The sequence below is a fragment of the Haliotis rufescens genome, unplaced genomic scaffold (assembly GCF_023055435.1).
Source record: "Haliotis rufescens isolate VD_foot unplaced genomic scaffold, xgHalRufe1.0.p SCAF_1, whole genome shotgun sequence".
Classification (NCBI taxonomy): domain Eukaryota; kingdom Metazoa; phylum Mollusca; class Gastropoda; order Lepetellida; family Haliotidae; genus Haliotis; species Haliotis rufescens.
The window spans coordinates 74,585,314-74,608,450 of record NW_025963779.1 but is presented as its reverse complement, the minus strand read 5'-3'; the positions used below and the strand labels follow the sequence as shown (position 1 = coordinate 74,608,450).

The following is a 23,137-nucleotide window of genomic DNA, read 5'->3' as shown; positions in this document are numbered from 1 at the left end:
CCCGATCCCGTCTTCTTGTTGTGGCTTTCGACAGTGGGATGTGCTGGTGTATATGTGTAATGAAAGCACCTTCTTCAAAGCCGTTAACGTTCGCATCATGCCAGTAGTCAGTGTCATGCCAGTTGTGAGCATGTTAGTCAGTCGTCAAAAGGATATACACATATACATCAGTAATATGTCCAATTTATTCAGTTTCTGGGCGTCACCGTATCCATCCATCTTTATGTTTATCATCAAATTTTATATAATTCAATACTGGAGACAATGCATGAACCCTTGAGAACAGTCGGCCAATAGAAACTTCAGGATTTACAGCGCACTTATACGTGCCCAATTGGCTATACAAATCACAAAATATATTTACAACCATATACATACATTGATAATTGTCCAAATCACCTCTCTATTTATTGTTTCGTCAAGAATACTTTGAAAAAGGAATTCAGATCGAAACAACTGTAGAGGTTAAGGAGCCAAGGTGGCGACTACCCTCCCGGTTTTGTTTCTAAACTGCAATCGTTCATTTAAGAACGCTTGTAAATATGGACGTTAAATAAGTGCATTTTGCAATTTATATGCGCATTGCAACATGTTCTAACAAGCGTGATATCTTTTGCTATAACCTCGAAATGACTCACTGTTGTATTATTCATACGTCCTGTAATCCAGGGCATGAACCATCATTTAATGCAGCAGATGGTAAAACACTCATGAACACACTGGTTGTCACAAGCGAAATATATAGCGAGACTTATAACAGTGAGTCAGTATGGTTTTACGCCGCTTTTAGCAATATTCCAGCAAAATTCCAGCGGCGGGGTCACCAGAAATGGGCTTCACACATTGTACCCATGTCGGGTATCGAACCCGGGTGTTCGGCGTGGCGTGCGAACGCTTTAACCACTAGGCTACCCGACCGCCCGAGACTTATAACAACGAACAAATAGGACCAGCGTATAAATTAAAAGGTTCTGTCATTTACACCAAGTGAGTGAGTGAGTTGGGTTTAACGCCGCTTTTAACAGTATTCCAGTTATATCACGGCGTGTCAGCTTCATGTGGGAGGAAAGCCCGAAGTGATGCAGACGTTTACCACTTCGGTGAAACCCACGAGCACGGGTATGGTGCTGACAAACCTAGAAACATAATCTGGGCGAACCGGGATTCGAACCCCCAATCATAGGCTTCTGGCGTGCCCTAGGGACGCAACTCTGCACAGCGAATCGCGGCGCCTTAGGCGACTGGGCCACCCGTGCCCCCCATTTACACCCAGAATTAGATAGGTATTGTTGGGTCATCTTAGCCTTACAGTGTTATGAGGCAGTGATAAGTGATCAAACCCCTGAACATATAGCCGATTAAAACAGTTTTGTTCAATTGCATTTATTTAACTAGTAGGTGGGTATGAGCTTTATCGTCCTGAAAGACAATACGTGGACCAGCATGGCACGCCAACGGCACAACGATTGGCGCCAGTGTGTTTTCTAAGTAGTGCCGTCCAGCCGCCCTTCCGTGAACAATATGCATTGGCGATCTGGCAGTCAAGGTATTATAGGCACGACATTATAGTATCTATTTACAAAATTAGCATTGAATTGTAATATTTTTTAATTTATATATAATTAAGTGGGATATATTACAGAGTGTGACCGTCAGGACGGCTTTGGAAACATAAGCAAGGAAGAATACAGTGTTGTTAGGGGAACGTTCCATACATAGATGTAGATATGTAAACAAACAACTCGGGTCAACAGGAGTATCACCCTGCATAGTGAGTTTCATGGGACTAGGGTTTATAATAATATCACATTGCATAGTGAGGTACATAGTACTAGGGTTTATAATAGTATCACATTGCATAGTGAGGTACATAGTACTAGGGTTTATGATAGTATCACATTGCATAGTGAGGTACATAGTATTAGGGTTTATAACAGTATCACATTGCATAGTGAGGTACATAGTACTAGGGTTTATAATAGTATCACATTGCATAGTGAGGTACATAGTACTAGGGTTTATAATAGTATCACATTGCATAGTGAGTTACATAGGACTAGGGTTTATAATAGTATCACATTGCATAGTGAGGTACATAGTATTAGGGTTTATAACAGTATCACATTGCATAGTGAGGTACATAGTACTAGGGTTTATAATAGTATCACATTGCATAGTGAGGTACATAGTACTAGGGTTTATAATAGTATCACATTGCATAGTGAGGTACATAGTACTAGGGTTTATAATAGTATCACATTGCATAGTGAGGTACATAGTACTAGGGTTTATAATAGTATCACATTGCATAGTGAGGTACATAGTACTAGGGTTTATAATAGCATCAGAACTGTCAGAAATAGGGCGCTACTAGTCAGGTACCTTTCGACCTATCTGGTATAGACAGTTCGGGGAATTGCGATCCTAATTCCTGGAAATCACTGACGGGAGGTCCTAAAAGGGAAATGTCAACAGAAATGACCAGAGACGTAGGAAGGTTATTTCGGGGGTAAGATTGGTGACCAGATTCTGAGGAAGGGAGGTTGTGACGTAGAAACCCGAGTTTTAACATGAGAGCAGACCCCACAGTTAGTCAGCCTGGTGCGCGCCCGTCCTCGTCTTGTTGCCATTGACTTTCGAGCCAGAAACGAATCGTAGGCACTAGATGTTTTACTTAGACTGAAGCTTGCGGCCGAAGACTCTTTTACAAAATGGCAAATAGAGTGGGTTGGACCAGCAACACATAACAAACAACATTATCTTGTAGTTTCTGGGGGAACTACGGTAAGGCTCCACGGTCCGCCAGGGACTGGCCCTGTACCTCTCGCACATCCCCGATCGTCAGGACGGACGAACGAGGTTATACGTAGTTCAGGTAAAAATGCGGCTGTTAATCCAGGTGTCGGTACTTGGCCAGAACACAAACGTAAAGATACACAAGATACCGTAAAACTACCAACAAATTAACCTTGGACAAAAGTGACCCCGCCCCATATCATTACAGACCCACCCCCTAATCTGTCGACCGCCTCCGTGGTCTTGTGGTAGAGCGTCCGCCCGGAGAGCGGAAGGTCCAGGGTTCGATCCCGGGCCGCGTCATACAAAAAGACGTTAAAAGATTGTACTTGTTGTTACCCTGTCTGGCGCTCGGCATTAAGGGGCTAAAACAAGGACTGGTCGGCTCGGAGTCAGTATACTCTGTCTGAGTGGGGTATTCATGTTAAACTGCGGCATGGTATCTCAGTGAGCTAGCACTATAAATCGGCATCAGTCCGGACTAGTACAAGCAGCCACACACACACATACACGTGCATGCACGTCGCTATATAATGCAATAATCTTGGACGCGACGTTAAACTCAATTTCACCTCACCTTAAAACTTGGCATGGGGCAAAATAAATCTGAGCACCATATACTAGTATACAAGAACATATTTTATACGGTCGGTGCAATAAAATAGTTTCCCCAAAACAGTTAATCAACACGAACATGTTAAAACAATATGAATAATTTTGTTGCTGTTTTACATCTTAAACGATGTTCTAGACTACCTACCCCCATACATCCTACATTTTTAGGGCGGTCGGGTAGCCTAGTGGTTAAATCGTTCGCTCGTCACGCCGAAGACCCGGGTTCGATTCCCGACATGGGTACAATATGTTAAGCCCATTTCTGGTGTCCCCCGCCGCTGGAATATTGCTAAAAGCGGCGTAAAACCATACTCACTCACTCACTACATTTTTGACAGCAATGTCTTTCCGTAGTAAATGAGCGCAGGTGCCTACTCAGGCCGAAACTAGGCCAAGCCGCATTCCGCTTGTGATGAAGCGGCACGTAGGCACTGTCTCCCTCTCATTAATGCGGTAAACTTTCAAATATATGTCAAGCATTCCAGAGTTTAAATATAACTATACTTGAAAAACTAGAGAGATGTTAGAACTAGTAGACCAAACACGACAAAACACATCTGTAATCCCAGAAAAACTAGAGAGATGTTAGAACTAGTAGACCAAACACGACAAAACACATCTGTAATCCCAGAAAAACTAGAGAGATTTTAGAACTAGTATACCAAACACGACAAAATACATCTGTAATCCCAAAGCTTATGGTCCACATGCCCAGAAGAACCAGGAGGAAAACTAATTAAATGTAGAGAAGAAGCTTATACATGAAGAGACATCATCTGAATATGCCTATATATGTAAATGTTACAACACTCTACCTATCTACACAAACTATTAACAAAATTGGCCTAAGGTCATGGAGACAAATTCAATAGATATCATACCACCACGAACACTTTCTGTGGTCATCATTGCTTCATTGTGTCGAAAAGGATCCCTGAAAAATCACTAGGCGTGGAGTAAGTAACAAACATCCACCCAGTAGAGTAGGAGATGTGCAAATAAATATATATCTACCTATAGGCTGGAACCCATTGATAAAATACTCTAGCGAATGTAATTCTGACGATGTGTGATATCAAAAACTACTTTTGATATTTAAAACATCACCAATTCGATTAATATATGATAAAATACATTAGTTGATATTATTAATGTATTTATTGATGTGTAATAAAATGCGATATAATATATGCGATACAAATATTTCATGATATGGTAAAATCAAATTTGTGATAAAACTTCATTCTTTGGTATCAATAAATGAATTATTGATATCACAAAGTAAGATATTACAAGAAAAATGGCTCCTTACATATTGTTCTTATTGGGTTGTATTGAGTTACGCTATTACATCAGGCTTATAGTGTTAATTGCTAGTCTGTTTCTGCACCCACATGTTTTTCATCTAATAATAACGGGCGACTATAACTAACACGACCTGCGTTTATTTATCTCTCTATTGTTATCATCGTTAACTTACTTACTTACTTACAATAGGAGATTTTACGTGCGCTTTCCGACTGAAGCGTATTTCGCATCGTTATTTAACTTCTAAGTGCATGTACTTATACTTAAACATCGAACTGATTACATCATCTTAACCCATTTACATTATGTGCTGTTTTTACAACGATGATTGATTCCATAACATAGAAAATCGTTACTCTAATTATTACCGTGTAACGGTTCACTCCTTGTTGTCAGGCGTGCCACTTTAACAAATACGTCAGGCGTAACAGTTTTCATGTCGTGGCTGGAATATAATATAATTTTTCAATTTGAAGTTTATACGATATACGGCTTTTCCATTGGACGAGAGGTCGGTCACATGACCGCGAAATTGGCGTTCATAAGTGTATGAATCTAGAACCATTATTCTTGGTCTCAGCGTTTCAGTATACATTGAGAAATGTCAGAGAGCGTGACTGCATTCATTCAGCCCCGACGTTCATACAGTTTGGCCCTCACTCTATGAAGGTCCATACTCCAATGAACTCACACAAAGTGAAGGTCAATTCTTAAATAAAACGTCAACGCCAGAGAATACTAAATCTCTAGTAACTGCCAAAACTGATTACATGACGGGAAAATGTATTATATTATATTATATTTTACGAATTCTGTGTTAGTATTTAGTCATTGGTTGTGATACATTTGTTTAAACAAATTCATGACGTTTTTCACCTACGAGGCCTGAACAATCATATCCTATAGAAGGAGCTTCGTGTAAAGTTTTGCTGACCTCAAAAGCAAAAAACACAATTTCAAAGAAAATGTTAATGTACAGTTACCTGATGTTAAGTAAAAAGCAAATACGTCTTCATGTGCTCAAAACATTAATTACCTTTCTTTGTGCAGGGATCCTTATTATATATTATGCAACAAGTACTTATGTAACAACTGTATGTCGTCATTAACCCATACCATAACCCTATCACCTGTGGTTGTCGTCATTCCCCTGGTCATCAGTGTGTAATTAGTGGTATTCCCCCTCTGTCCCTGCCTGTAATGTGCCTGTTCGGACGATGGCGTCTGGTATATACGAGTAGCAATCAGTGGTTCCTATTTGGCATTTTCTCTTCTTCGGGGTAAGGGGCGGTCGGGTAGCCTAGTGGTTAAAGCGTTTGCTCGTCACGCCGAAGACCCGGGTTCGATTCCCGACATGGGTACAATGTGTAAAGCCCATTTTCTGGTGTCCCCCGCCGTGATATTGCTGGAATATTGCTAAAAGCGGCGTAAAACCATACTCACTCACTCACTCACTCTTCGGGGTAATTATTTAATCAACGATTTGGTTATTAATTTAGATGTGATCATTGATGTGTAGAATGTATTATTGCATTCGGGTAAGATTGAACAGATTAGAGGCGTAGTGGAATATATGCCAATGGATGTTAAGTCAACAAACCTACAGATTACAGATAGAACGTCAAAAGTGTGTGTCAGATTTCATGATGCATAATTGTTTCTCCTGGATAATTTGTTTCTTCTGCAAGCGCTATGCAACGTTTCAACATAAAAATATATGAATATTAACACATAAAGCGCTGCGTGTGAAGATACATTTATATACGTTTGACTAGGTAAACGATTTCAACACTTTTTACACGGTAACATTTAGATTTATTCAAACGACAGTAGCATTGGAATTGAAAGCACTAGAAAAAAGCGAGTTTCGTATAATTTAGAAACATATTTGTCGATTTCTGTCAATATTCAAGACCGCATTTTCAGTTCAGTTGTTTCACCACCATGTATACCGACATAAATAATTCTTATAACGTCACTCTATTGTTCCAACCAGAGACCATATACCGGTATATGGACTCTGTTCTAACCGTCTATTATTTCCGACCAACAATTTTTGCCAAACACATGTGGCTGAAACCCTATATCAACATGATGTAAATGTCCATACAATCTCACACAAATACTTTATTATTTCATTATGTTGCTGCCTATTTGTAACTCCAGGAAGTGAACAAACGATTTTTTAATAATTCAATGCCTTTGTCATTCATAATGTGTCACGGAGTAGGGCACCTCCCCACACAGACATTTCCCCACAATTCCCTCTCAATAGACAGACAGTTACCCACACCCATCAATATTTTAATGAATTAACATTAATTTATTGTATGGATTACATACAGATCTCACTAAGTATATGTTTTACATTTTGCATGTATCGAGGATGGGATTAAAGGGGAATGCAAATGGTTTTTTCTGTTTCTAATAACTAGTTGAGGATATTGGAAAAGATTGAACGTGGAGGAAGCATCACATTAGTGTTGGATGTTACAGATCTCAAAGGGTAACATTCAACAGACTCATTACCTAGTGATCATGTTTACGTTTTTCTAAACAGTTTTAAAGAACTGATAAAATTGGAAATGAATTTTATTGGAAAATGATAGAATAAATTAGTAGTCAATGTTTTTCATAAAAGAACTACTTTATGATATGTGTATCCATTCTCTTGCAACTAAAGTTCGTTTCAAGGCGTCAATAGCGTTAATCTGACCGTGGTTGCTGTAAATAACGGTGAGTTGTGCGATCTACCGATCACTTCGCATACGATGTCGCCGAAATCATTGTAAACGTTATTATAATTATTGAATGAAATTTTGAATATAATGAAAAAAATAAATTGCAAACATTTGTCCAGATAAACAATGAACATTTTTTTTTATTACCACATAATAATGTAGAATCAAATTGCGTACTTCAGTTCGGATTTGTTGACTGGTATTTCCGGTGTTACGTGATCGCGGTGATCAGCTGATAATGTTTTCGGAGATGGGAGAAAACATCGCGTCATTGGAAAACTTGAGTTTATTGAAAATGTTAGTTAATGTTGGGAGCCATGCTTTACTGCGCGCTATAACCGAGTTAGCGCTATATTGAAGGGCGCAATAACGAGAGAACAGTGTATTCGTTTAATAAACAACAGTTGTTATTTCAGTTCTTCCCTCGAGGAATCCCATTTCCAAAACCTTCTATTACTTTGGTACAATATATAACGTAAAATGAAAACAAACCAATGAACGTGCAACAAAGCATTATCCATGGACTTATTAATTATCTTTTTGGTGATATATATGTGTTGATATGTCATATGGGCACTTCTTCTTTTGTTACGTACACTACAAGGAGAAAAGTCTCCGCAGAAACTACACAAGAGCTATGCAGAAAGTATGTATAGTTTCAGGTTTCATTCATTACTATATCTGACCGCCTCCGTGGTCCTGTGGTAGAGCGTCCGCCCGGAGAGCGGAAGGTCCAGGGTTCGATCCCGGGCCGCGTCATACAAAAAGACGTTAAAAGATTGTACTTGTTGTTACCCTGTCTGGCGCTCGGCATTAAGGGGCTAAAACAAGGACTGGTCGGCTCGGAGTCAGTATACTGTGTCTGAGCGGGGTATCCATGTTAAACTGCGGCATGGTATCTCAGTGAGCTAGCACTATAAATCGGCATCAGTCCGGACTAGAACAAGCAGCCACACACACACATACACGTGCATGCACGTCGCTATATAAGTGCAATAATCTTGGACGCGACGTTAAACCCAATTTCACCTCACCTCACTATTACTATATCTTCAATAGTTGGCTCCCGTGTGTGAATGCAAGTAATACTTGGCTCGTTCGTTCTCAGTTTCATAATGCTTTCGTGTAACTGTGTTTGCTTTGCGTATATATGGAAGATTATGCATAGGATGAAGCACATGTGTTACTCGTCAGTCAACAACGCAAATGAGTCAACCAACTTCGAAGTGCCAATGCAATATCGTATTCTTTGACGCTACATGTGTACAGGAAAGTGGATGAGTACAATACGCCCCGGGTAAAGCTAATTTAATTTCTTTTTCACTTCTATAGAATTATTTATGCATTATTATGTTGCTTAATTAACTTATTTCTCATGTCAGTGACTGATTTCAAACAGAACGTTCTGGTGTAAACCAGCCAGTCCCAACGCTCGTGTATCTTAAAACACTTTGAGGGGCGGTCGGGTAGCCAAGTGGTTAAAGCCTTCGCTCGTCACGCCGAAGACCCGGGTTCGATTCCCGACATGGGTACAATGTGTGAAGCCCATTTCTGGTGTCCCCCGCTGTGATGTTGCTGGAATATTGCTAAAAACGGCTTAAAACTATACTCACTCACTCACTTAAAACACTTTAATGTTTTGCCCTCCTGATCTAAAGTTATAACAGTTTCAGGGCATAACCATTATCTAATACACAACATGAGACATATTATGGTTCGGTTCCATTGCCTAATACTGTCCTCTACATATTTCTAGTACACATTGCTCAATGCGTGTAAGGGGAATGAACTTCTAGGCAGTAGTGTACTAGACCAAATGTAACCTGTTATATGCAATTGTTAACAAAATAGAAAAGCATGTACATGCACTTTCTATTCAATTACCCATAAGGTCCTATTTCAATTACCCACAAGTCCAATACAATTTTCAGAATTCTTTTACAAATAGACGACGGAAAAATTGTCAAAGTGTTAGGGATCATGTGAAAATTCTGTCTATATAATCTTATTGTATTTTGAATTGGTTTCGCGCTAACACTGACAATGAGTTTATAACAGCGCCCGACGGTGATGTGAATATAGAACTTGGTGTAACAGCATCATTAACAGCAGGATGAGCAGCATACAAATCGTTCATATCTGCATATATTGAAAACAGGGAATATTAATGTAAATTATTCAGGTTTATTTTAGTTGTTCCTAATCTTGTAACTCTGAAGCTATTTTCCCTTTGATTTATACCATATTTCCCCGCGTAATGCATGGTTAAGATTTAATCGGTAACGTAGAATGGATTCTGCCTTTGGTAGAACCTACTTAAGACTTTGGATATCACTGTTGTCCCCACAGTGAATCAGCAAACCAAACCCAATAGGGCGTTGAATCAACAACTAACACAGACGAATCCACGAAGGGAGGGGTCCACCCCTTTTAAAAAAACAAGTTTATGTTTTTTGTGTTTGTTGTTTAACGCCGCACTCAGCAATATTCAAGCTATATGACGGCTGTCTGTAAATAATCGAGTCTGGACCAAACAATCCAGTGATTGACATCATGAGCATCGATCAACGCAATTGGGATACGATGACATGCATCTACCAAGTCAGCGAGCCTGACCAGCCGATCCCGTTAGTCGCCTCTTACGACAAGCATAGTCGCCTTTTACGGCAAACATTGGTTGCCGAAAACCATGTATACTATGTTATAGTCCCCCGAGAGAAGATGTTGTTATTTTGGACCCGTTTCTTTTAAACATGTTGGATCCGTCCCTTTTAAACATGTTGGATCCGCCCTTGACGAGTACTGCTCACGTATGTCATTTTCAACTTCTGAATCCTCATCTGGGCCTGACATCGCCCTTCACAAGTATTTTCCACATCAATGTTACAGTGTTGAAATTTGGTTGATCTGAGGTTGAGGTTGAAAAACAATATATCAACATTGTTTCAACATTAGCCTATCAATATCTGAAAATATGTTGAAAACAAACATCGATTAAACATTGCCCTGTCGATATTTGAAAATTTGTTGAAATCTGACATTGTTTTCAACATTGATTCAACATTGGCCTTTCGATATGGAAAGTATGTTTAAATCTGACATTGTTTCAACATTGATTCAACATTGGCCTTTCAATATGGAAAGTATGTTTAAATCTGACATTGTTTCAACATTGATTCAACATTGACCTTTCGATATGGAAAGTATGTTTAAATCTGACATTGTTTCACAATTGATTCAACATTGGTCTTTCGATATGGAAAGTATGTTTAAATCTGATATTGTTTCAACCTTGATTCAACATTGACCTTTCGATATGTTTATAAGTATGTTTAAATCTGACATTGTTTCAACATTGATTCAAAATTGGCCTTTCGATATGGAAAGTATGTTTAAATCTGACATTGTTTCCACATTGATTCAACATTGACCTTTCGATATGTTTATAAGTATGTTTAAATCTGACATTGTTTCCACATTGATTCAACATTGACCTTTCGATATTGAAAGTATGTTTAAATCTGACATTGTTTCACAATTGATTCAACATTGGTCTTTCGATATGGAAAGTATGTTTAAATCTGATATTGTTTCAACCTTGATTCAACATTGACCTTTCGATATGTTTATAAGTATGTTTAAATCTGACATTGTTTCAACATTGATTCAAAAATGGCCTTTCGATATGGAAAGTATGTTTAAATCTGACATTGTTTCAACATTGATTCAACATTTACCTTTCGATATGTTTATAAGTATGTTTAAATCTGACATTGTTTCCACATTGATTCAACATTGACCTTTCGATATTGAAAGTATGTTTAAATCTGACATTGTTTCAACATTGATTCAACATTGGCCTTTCCATATGGAAAATATGTTTAAATCTGACATTGTTTCAACATTGATTCAACATTGGCCTTTCGATTTGGAAAGTATGTTGAAATCTGACATTGTTTCAACATTGATTCAAAATTGGTCTTTCGATATGGAAAGTATGTTTAAATCTGACATTGTTTCAACATTGATTCAACATTGACCTTTCGATATGAAAAGTATGTTTAAATCTGACATTGTTTCACCATAGATTCAACATTGGTCTTTCGATATGGAAAGTATGTTTAAATCTGACATTGTTTCAACATTGATTCAACATTGACCTTTCGATATGTTTATAAGTATGTTTAAATCTGACATTGTTTTCAACATTGATTCAACATTGGCCTTTAGATATGGAAAGTATGTTGAAATCTGACATTGTTTCAACATTGATTCAACATTGACCTTTCGATATGTTTATAAGTATGTTTAAATCTGACATTGTTTCCACATTGATTCAACATTGACCTTTCGATATTGAAAGTATGTTTAAATCTGACATTGTTTCAACATTGATTCAACATTGACCTTTCGATATTGAAAGTATGTTAAAATCTGACATTGTTTCAACATTGATTCAACATTGACCTTTCGATATGGAAAGTATGTTGAAATCTGACATTGTTTCCACATTGATTCAACATTGGCCTTTCGATATGGAAAGTATGTTGAAATCTGACATTGTTTCAACATTGATTCAACATTGACCTTTCGATATGGAAAGTATGTTTAAATCTGACATTGGTTCAACATTGATTCAACATTGGTCTTTCGATATTGAAAGTATGTTTAAATCTGACATTGTTTCAACATTGATTCAACATTGACCTTTCGATATGGAAAGAATGTTTAAATCTGACATTAATTCACCATTGATTCAACATTGACCTTTCGATATGAAAAGTATGTTGAAATCTGACATTGTTTCCACATTGATTCAACATTGACCTTTCGGTATGGAAAGTATGTTTATATCTGACATTGTTTCCACATTGATTCAACATTGGCCTTTCGATATGGAAAGTATGTTTAAATCTGACATTGTTTCAACATTGATTCAACATTGGTCTTTCGATATGGAAAGTATGTTTCAATCTGACATTGTTTCAACATTAATATCTGATGTTGATTCAATGATTCAACACCATCTCGATGTTCAAGTTAACTCAAAATCAATGTCATTTCAACGTTGAAGGACGACATTTATTAAACATTCGTTGTTGTGTCCGTTCGGCATTCTTCACGTGTATCATTCCCAGTACAGCGACGGTAGACGCGGCAAGGTTTACGGCATGTTTGGATGCTTATGTCAGGACCAGTGACAGTTGGAAGCTTGTCGCCAGTGACCTAGTATTTGGTCTGTCGTATGGAAAGCTTACAGCCAGTGGCCTGTTATGTTGGAAGTTCAGTGGAAAACTTGTGACCTGATTATTAAGTGGCGATATGGAAGGCTTGTTGCCGGTGAGCCCATGTTTGAGTAATCTATCATTTTAGGTACATATGCACAACACGGGCTTGAACGCAGCAAACGTTTCTGTTTGGTTAAGATAATGGATCATAATATCAAGACTTGGTGAAGGGAAGGAAATTCAAGACCTAGATATATTGTTATACTTTCAAAATATTTCTTTATAGATCTTAGATCATAATACCCTGAACTGAATGCTCTGAATTGAGCTTGCCTTTTTATGTTTGTTTGTTTGTTTGTTTGCTGTTTAACGCCGCACTCATATTCCAGCTATATGACGGCGGTTTGTAAAAAATCAAATCTGGATCAGACAATCTAGTGATTGACATCATGAGCATCGATATACGCGATTGGGATACGATGACATGCATCAACCAAGTCAGCAAGTCTGACCACCCGATCCCGTTAGTCGCCTCTTACGACAAGCACAGTCGCCTGTTACGGCAATCATGGGTTGCTGTAGACTTATTTTAACCCGGACTTTCACGGGTCCGAATATTTTTTTACGATAACAGATTCTGTAGTCTTCGCCACTTGAAATGGAATGACGAAATGTCGCGATTATTAATTAACAAATATAGCTGTTTGTGTACAAATACTAATAAAGTTATAACAAGCCATTTCGGCGAAAAAGAATATTATTTGCAGAAATGACAAAAAATCCAGAGTGCGCTTTTCAAGAAATATCCAAATTGCTTGCGATAAACATTACTGAGTTTTGTTCAAGTGATTACAATCCGGTTACGTATCGGCAGTGTGCTGCGTACTTACTTTATAGACACGAGCTGGAATCAAATAACAATGTCATGCAGATGTTTATTTAAAGGGCTATTGTGCGGTGCACACACTGCTAAATGTAGTCAGCGGACTGTCGCCCCACACCCGGATTGTGATAATGAAACTAAATGATAATGCTGTAGTCGGTCTCAGTCCCTGAACCATATTATGTTTCCTCCCGTCCAACCCATGTTGCTATAGCCCTAAATGAAACAAGTCTAGCTTTACCACAGGTTCTGAATCCCATCTCATTGGGGCTTTATCATTTTTAATGTAGTTGCTTGTTTTTATCAAAATTATAAACCATCAGTGACTAAGCGTTAGTCTACGACAGGATGTACCGATTGTGTTTCCAAATCATTTGGCAAATGGTTTCGCTCCACTGCAGAATAATCTGCGCACGTGATCACGGCGTGAACGTCCTCGTTTTGAGTTCATGAAGCAGTCTGACATCGCGCACTTCGATGTTGTAACACAGTCCGCCAGGCGAGAGGCGAAACCAGCACGCAGTGGAGTAACATTCCTTGCCGCAGCCTAGATCAGCTGGGACGACCTATCTGAATGTGCACGCATCAACCAGACACTCGTACACCAGGTGAGAAGGTATTGGGCGGTTTACCGCCGGGTTTAACAAAATACCAATAGAAATTGATGAATTGAAATATACTTTTCAATCATAATGAATCACAATGTGTGCTTTCAGTGTGGTTCAAAAGCCGTGTTTTGAACAGTGTGATTCAAAAACCATGCTTTCAGGATAATTCACATGAAACGAAATACGCATTTTGTTCCCAGGACACTTTGAAATTGTCAGTATCTTGTGAAGTGAGATGCATATGAAATGATGTTTAACGTCGCATTCAAGATTATTGCACTTATAAAGTGACGCGAGGGTGGGTACGTGCGTGCGTGTGTGTGTGTGTGTGTGTGTGTGTGCCTGTACTATTACGGACAAATGCCTGTTCTGTAGTGCTGGCTCACTGACATCTATCGCGGTTTAACATTGATACTCCACTCAGACACAGTATACTGACTCGCTCTATCCACAAAACCGAGGAGGAACGAGAGAGTTTATGTTTACGCCGCTTTCAGCAATATTCCAAAATTATCACAGCGGGGGACACCAGAAATGGGCTTCACGCACCGTACGGCTCGAGACCGAGAAGTCGGTCCAGTATCTAATATCAATAGTGCAATATGCAGGTCAGATTTGTCTAGTGAGTACACTGCAAAGCCATTGTATATATTTTTTTTCAGTTCATGAACACGCTGTCAGTAGGGGGCACGGCTGGTTCAGTCGTCAAGGGGCCACAATTCGCTGTGCAGAGTTGCTTCCCCTGGGCACTCTCGAAACCAATGATTGTGGGTTCGAATCCCGATTCGCCCCGATTATATTACTAGGTTTCTCAGCAGCATGTACCCATCCTCGTGGGTTTCACCGAAGTGGAAAACGTCTCAGATCTGCATCTCTTCGGCCTTTTCTCCAACATTACGCTGACACGCCGCGATATAACTGGAATACTGTTGTAAGCGGCATTACACCACATTAAACAAAATAAATAACTAAACTAACTCACTGGGGTATTCATGTGAAACAACGGCTTGGTATGTCAGTAGGGTAGCTGACACGCCGCGATATAACTGGAATACTTTTGTAAGCGGCATTACACCACATTAAACAAAATAAATAACTTAACTAACTCACTGGGGTATTCATGTGAAACAACGGCTTGGTATGTCAGTAGGGTAGCACTATAAAACCGTCCAGGCAAGTACAAACACAGCCACCCACATAAATCTGATGCTAGTTATTCGCCGTCACAAATGAAAACGATGAAATATGAAATGTCAATTCGTTTAGGGAGCACCCATTTGATTCGGGGTAGGTGGGGTTTTTTTCCATAAAAATAATCTAACCGCTAATTAAAAAAATACATATCCTTCTATCGTAGGAAAATATTAAACGTTAATTATGATTTTGGTCGCTCAAGTGCTCAAGTTGTTGTTATCTTTTAAATAATTAACAATAGCGAACAATATCTTTCGACACTTACATATAGCCTGAAAGGAAAAGGGACATTATTCTATATCTACAAAGGGCAGCATATATCAAAAAAATATATCAGCATATATCAGTAAAACATTGGCTTCGTTAAACTCAGACGTGGCTTTATGTTTTGTTCTTACAGTTGCAAAGATGTCGGAAAGAACATACTCTGAAGAGGAAGTGAAAGAAGCGAAAAGAGAATTCAATTCGTTGATAGAAAAGGGTCTGGACAATGAAACTGTTGTTAAGAGGTTCGACCACATGAGTGACAAGTACGATATGGTAAATATGTCCTCATTTAAATAACGTAAAGCAGATGGTCACCTACTCAGCAAAAATATTTAAGGAACACTGATATTGATTCCATGAATTTTGTCTTTATATCTAAGGTAACGATTCACACAATTTGTGGTTCAATAGTTACGGAGACGTGTGAATACTGACGGGTCTTTTAGCAGTGACTGCCTACAGTTTTTCGGTCACGTACATTTGTTCCAAAAGTATAGTGTAACAGTATTCTGTTAAGGTACAAGCAGTATGGTTGGGAGAACGGCTGGCCCAGTCGTCCACATCTTCCCGAGGCAAGGGTTCATTCAGTTTCAACCCTTGCCGAACTAGGTTAGAATTATGGAGTTATATTTTGGCTGGGCTAACGAGTCTGCCGTTCAGATTTCGGTCGATTGCAGGATTTATAAAGCATGTGTACCGCCAACTCAACTTTTCCCATTTTTTTCATGTTTTTAATAAAGGTGCTCACGGGATTTGATCCACTTCGCGAAGTGAGACCCGATTTTTACATTGTAGATCTTGATTATCGATCAGATCGCCTTGACGTGTTTTGTTTGAAGCAAATGCAAGTGATATGAGAATCGGAATCTGATTGGTCAATAGGAGGGCCATATAAGGGACATAACTCGTAATAGTCACTGGTGGCGCTACGATCGACCCCATTGATTCTTGCCTAGTTCGTCAAGGGTGGAAACTGGACTTTAACAGTCATTTAACTCCCTTGCCTCGGGAAGATGAGTCGTCTAAGGTGCCACACTTCTCTATGCAAAGTTGTGCCCTTTGTCTGAAACCTATGATCATGCTTCGCACTGATATGGTTCACACCGTTTCTAAGTATGTCTGCGCTATACCCGTGTTCAAAGGTTTCACCAAAGAGGTAAAGGACTAGGATGGCCACGTGTTTTCTTCCCACACCAAGCTGACGCGCTTATATTTCATACAACTAAAATCCTGTTATAAGCGGCGTTACACCAAACTCGCTCATTCAATCCATTTCTGTCTATGCCGCTGGCTTCAAGCTAATTTCACGACATTGTGACCTTTTCAACTTCAATCAAACATACATAGGTCTAAATATATCTATTGCCTATATGATATGAGAAATACCAATTGCCCTGGTACCTTATTGTTACGTATGTATACGATTATCAGTATGCACCTGGTGTTAAATTAGAATAACAGTACAATGCAAGGCGGTAATTAGAGTGAGTGAGCAATTGTTGCTTTAAACCGTACCAGCAATCAGAGCTCCAGATAAGCTGCGTATCTGCGTGAAATACGCATCAGAAATGCAGAAATACGCAGTAAAATATAATCCAAGCATATCAAATACGCAACGAACATTACAGATACGCTACAAAAATAATATTTGAGCGTATCATCAAAATATTGTGAAGTAACCCTGCGTATTCGATTAGCAAATCAGCAACTTATTTTGAAATTATAAACGGGCATTCCGTCAACCTTGCCAAACTCCACGATGACAGTCACATCATGATCATTTGCCATCACACTTTCGTGTGGAAGTATCGTGGTATTTTGGAGTCATATAAAGCTCTCAAACCCACACGACACCAGTTTGCAGGGACTGGATGAATAGTGTTTTTAAATATTTAACTTAAATACCCACATGTGTAAAAACTAGTGGGTAACAGAAATTTGAATAGTTTTTATTTTACGCAGATAGAATTACTGATACCCAATGATTTTAAAATGCATGGGTAAAATACCCACAACACCAAAAGCTTATCTGGAGCTCTGAGTAGTACTCCAGTTCTTCGCGGCTTGGGTAATTAAGAAACTAGTTTAAGTATACTTATATTTCTAATTTCCCTTTCTGTAAATGTATACTTGTAGATGTTTCTTCAAATGTCACCTAGGTGCTGGGTATGATGGATTACAAAATGCCGAAGTGGATGGGAGACAGTCTAGCATCACTGTATCCTGGCAGCAAGGAGAAGATCAACATCCTGGACGTTGCTGCTGGAACGGGGTTGGCCTCCGTCCAGGTAGGTGTAGTTACCTATACTTAGATAGCTTCTGTGACGTCATCTATTGTTCTCGGTTTTTGACATTTGTGTAATGTTATCTGATGGGTTTACTTCCGGGTTCAACTGCGCTCAGTGAAGGGGTGAAGTCCACGAAACCACTGCTTTTACAAATTTTATTTATAAATCTGTGGCTCAGTTGCAGCAGATAGTTATATACTTCATATTTTGAATCTAATAACCTGTTTCTTCTCTGTTAAGTATTCACAACCATCTACCTCCATTCAATAACATGTCATACCTGGATTAACTTTTCTTAAAGTAGCTCCCGATCCTGGGATTCGAACCCGACCACCACATGGTATTTTGTTTTTGATTTCGTGCTCGTTACCAGGAGAGACTCGGGAGCAATACCTCAAGCTTGTCCCTCGCGTTTCTTCCCTCGAGTTTTACAATCCAAAGTATTTAACTCGGATTCGTGTTTTATCCTTCACGTAATAACCTCATTTCCAGGTCGGAAACCTCACATATAAACCACGACTTCTCTCGTGCAAGTAGAGGCGTTCACATATACGAGGTCGGCTTAAAAGTTCTGAGTCTAACTACGAAGGATATGTACAGCTAACATTTTGCATGTATTAACTTCATAGGCTATGAACACACAATGCCATTTAGAAGGTGGTCAAATGTAACAAATGTTATATTATGGATAACACTTTCTTAGTACAGTAAAGATTCACGTACTTTTTTGGGTCGAGTCCCGTCCGAGATTCGAACCAACACAGTTTATAGGCTGCCTTTGAACCAGCTACACAACCAGGCAGCATACCTCAACAGGCAACAAAGAGACTTGGTATTCTCTGATGAAATGGACACAATGGGTACCGCGCTGATAACAAAAATCTCCAACCCAACTATGCGGACATGGTGTCATCTTTAGGGGACGGTGCTTCTTCCTTTGCCACTGTTAAGAGGGGAAGAGCGAGTCTCGAAGATGGTCAACGATCAGGAAAATCTTCATGTGCATCCACCAAGGATAATGTTGATATGATTATTGATGATCGACGAATCTGCATGGTAAATATAGCGGGAATCTTTCATGAGAGAGTTCAGAATATGTGAGGAATATGCTGGGTACAAATGTTTCAGCACGGGGGGTTCCAAGGCTTCTGATCCCATCAACGTTCCAGGTTCATCATCTCTCGACAAAACTACGTCGTTTTGGAGTAGACCCAGCTGATTTTGTTTGGCAATTTGTAGCGCACCCTCCTCCTTAGAAGGCAAAGTCTGTTCCATCCGCTGGCAAATTATGGCCTCGATTTTCTGGGATCCCACTGGTGGAGTACCTCCCGAAAACACACCATTCATGGCCAATATTATACTAATCTGCCAAGTTACAGCGTGAGAATATCAAGGGTAAATGTTGTGGAAAACTCATTAAAGGTGTGATGTTCCACAATAACAGTGCACAAGTTTGTTGTCGCTATCGCTGCATGACTGTGGTTTTGAAGTCATTGAACATCTTCCATATTCATCAGATTTCAATCTCTTCCCAAACCGAAGGAAAGAACTGTCTGACAAGCATTATGCGAATGATGATGAATCATTTCTGCTGTGAAGGACCAGTAGAATCCAGACACTCACTGCAACATCGTTAACGGAAGTGTGTGGGCTTCAGGGGGGATTCTGTTGAAAAATAATTAGCAACAACATCAGTTGCGTCCAGAGACAAACATGGCATTTCTTGAAGCACTAGTCCGACCCCTGCCACCCCCCACCCCACCCCTATCCCTCTCCCCATTAGTCCATACACGTTTGGGTGTAAACAATAGTTCTAGGTATCTGTAGAAAATACAATTTCACATGAGATCGAAGAGTGCCACCTTTTCTAAATACAATAACTCCAATTTTCATTCACGAGCAATGAAACCTTTAATCTGCTTGTATCGTTTTATGATAGTATTCTATACTGTTGGTTCAGACTCTGTATATAATATATTGTAGATGCGGAAACACGGATTCCTGCACATTGATGGACTCGATCCGTCTGAGGGGATGCTGGAACAGGCCAAGAAAAACAACTTATATGAGCGATACATCTGTGACATTCTTGCAGACAACACGCTGGATATTTCTGATGGTGAGTCCTAACCTGTTATCCAGAAGACCACTTGCGGACGGGCACCCCTTTCTGAGACCTGTGACGTTTCACCCTGAGTGAAGTCTTTATGTGTTTTGTTCACTTCTTGACTTTATGGATCATGGATCCACTACAGAGGACTAAACAAAACTGTATTTTGTATTTAGATAAAATAACGAATTCCCAATTGTGTTGATTTCAGACACATACACTGTAGTGACAGTTGTCGGCTTGAGTTCCGAATTTTTCAAGAAACTGCCCGTCAAGGCCCTGGAGGAGTTGGCGCGTGTTACGAAATCAGGTGAGTGAGTTAGTTGCTGACCTAACTGACTGACAGACTGCACCTTGTTAAATACAGCATATCGTTTAATCATCCCTAAAGCCTCGTCATGTATATATTTCACAATCCCATATGGTGGAAAATGCGACAAATATGATTCCCTTTAACACTAGGACAGGACTCGTGATGCTTTGAGATGCATAGTTCCTGTTGTTGAAACCTTTCTATTGACATCCCTATAAATTGCTTTTGCTGTGTTCCTCCGCTGACCACTACGAAAAAAAATAGAAATTAAATAAAACAACTATTTTTATGGTCGCATTCATAGTGTAACGGTTCTTGATTCGCATGATTAAAACTTCACCTCCTGTGGACATCATGGTATGTACTCACTGATTCATCACACTTCAAATATTTTTTTAATGGTTTTATTACAGGGACCTGTCGTCTATGTCCGGTAAAAAACACGTTGTAGTGGGTCAAGAGCATCACACATCCTCTTAATCATACAGTTTGACTTGACAAGCTGAACATGCCGCTCGCAATCGCAATGTTCTGAAACACATGGACAGACAATTTTATTCAGCCTCTAGCCCAAAAAACATACAAAAGCGTGATTGAAAGCTTTAAAACACATGGCAGCGCATCGAATCGTCCATTTTTCGCAACATGTGTTTTTCACCTCCGTTAAAGGGACATAACTCGTCCCCGCATACCGCTAAATAACTCGTCCACTCAAATGTAAACCAACAATTAATTCGACCAACATAAAGCCCAGAATTCGTGCAATATGTCAGCAGTTATTCTATTCATGTATGTTGAGGCACCGTGATCCAAGAGGTCGCTGACACCACAGTTCACGCTACAGATTTGTGCCACGTACTTTCGTTAGGTTCATGGGTTCGAATCCAAGAATCGCCCGATTATGATACTTGGCTTCACAGCACCATAACCGTGCTTGAACGTTTCACAACAGTGAACAACTAGAACCTGCATCACCTCAGTCTGTAGCTGACACGTCGTTATACGACTGTGTTACTGTCCAAAGCGGCGTTAAACCAAACTCACTCACTCATCTGCTGTTTTGTGATAGACAAGTGGAGGACATTTCCAAATTTGAGGCATCAGTGGCCAAAATGATATCAGATGTAATTCCTTATTTCGATTTGTACTTTATGTTCCCATGTGATGTCAGGTGAACAATTGACTAGTCTTTGTATGTGTATGCCACCAGTAGAGCAGGACAAAATGTGGCGATAAAAATGGTCTTTCAGCTTTCCGGCAACGTCAATCTCCTTAACGCAACCTATAGTTCATACACAGGTATAAGAGCCTATAAAATACTCAGAGGAAATTCGCAATATCGTGATCCAGTGAGTTGACAGTATTCCAAATATTTCACTGTAAAAAGTATCGAGTCTTGGTCATACAAATCAGAGGAAAGATGAAAATGACATGATAATGGCCCGATTCTCATTTCGACAAGTCTGTGTCATGCCTAATTGTACAATGTCATGGATACTAGTATACTGAATGTGAAATTCTAGCCCTGCACACGGGAATGGGGCCTACATGGAAAATATATACAATTAATACCACTGAATACCATAGGGATATCATTTGACTGCTTTTGTATCTGTTCTCTCTGTTTCCATTTATCGCCTGTTTTGTAGGAGGCCACATCTTGATGAGTCACTTCGACTACATCTTCGAGAGTGATGTCCTCCGTACGAATCTCCTCAGCCTGGGGAACCGTGGGTTATGGAAGCTGGAGGACAAGAAAATTATGCCCGAGATCGTGAAGGGGATTACCGGTCATCTGCATATCTATAAAGTTCTGTAGTCCTACACCAGGGGGAAACAAGGGGATTACCGGTCATCTTCATGTCTATCACGTTCTGCAGTCCTACACCAGGAGGAAACAAGGTGATGACCGGTCATCTTCATGTCTATCACGTTCTGCAGTCCTACACCAGGAGGAAACAAGGTGATGACCGGTCATCTTTATGTCTATCACGTTCTGCAGTCCTACACCAAGAGGAAACAAGGTGATGACCGGTCATCTTCATGTCTATCACGTTCTGCAGTCCTACACCAGGAGGAAACAAGGTGATGACCGGTCATCTTTATGTCTATCACGTTCTGCAGTCCTACACCAGGAGGAAACAAGGTGATGACCGGTCATCTTTATGTCTATCACGTTCTGTAGTCCTACACCAAGAGGAAACAAGGTGATGACCGGTCATATTCATGTCTATCAAGTTCAGACTACAGAGACTACCACAAATCTGAGACAGACCACAGATCTGAGTACCACCGCTAATCGTTCGGACACTGCAATCATGATGCTTATATATGATGCAGCTCTGGTAATTTTTGCCAGGTGGAGAATGCACTCAAGGGTCAATGTTTTATTTGTTTGTTGTTTAGCGCCACATTCAGCAATATTCAAGCTATATGACGGCGGTCTGTAAGTAATCGAGTATGGACAAGACATTATGAGCATCGAAACCAGCCATACAATGAGAACAATGTGCGTATGAATACAAAGGACTGATTAATAGAATGTACTCAGAGAGTCGCATCACGCCCGGCATACTTTAACCAATGGCGAGTGAATGTCAATTACTTTATTGCCATAGTTGAAGTTGACTGAAGTAATGACAAGAAAGTGTATGGATGACAGCTTTTGTATTGACACTGCTGCGATTCTTTGTTACAGATACTAAAAACAACTGTTGGAAATAGAAATAAATTCTTTCTTTTTTTGCAGTGAATCGTTAGTTATGAATTCACAATGCCATTTAGAA

At 39.6% G+C, this 23,137-nt stretch overlaps 1 protein-coding gene across 1 annotated transcript; it reads left to right on the top strand.

Moving 5' to 3' along the window:
- Positions 1–14,028: 14,028 nt before the first annotated feature.
- On the top strand, positions 14,029–23,099 carry LOC124146793 (methyltransferase-like protein 27). The gene is made up of 6 exons (XM_046517247.2): positions 14,029–14,179; positions 15,774–15,913; positions 17,800–17,928; positions 19,912–20,047; positions 20,250–20,348; positions 22,001–23,099. Exons 1-6 carry the CDS (start codon positions 14,146–14,148, stop codon positions 22,168–22,170), a joined length of 708 nt encoding a protein of 235 aa, XP_046373203.1. The 5' UTR covers positions 14,029–14,145; the 3' UTR covers positions 22,171–23,099.
- Positions 23,100–23,137: the final 38 nt, after the last annotated feature.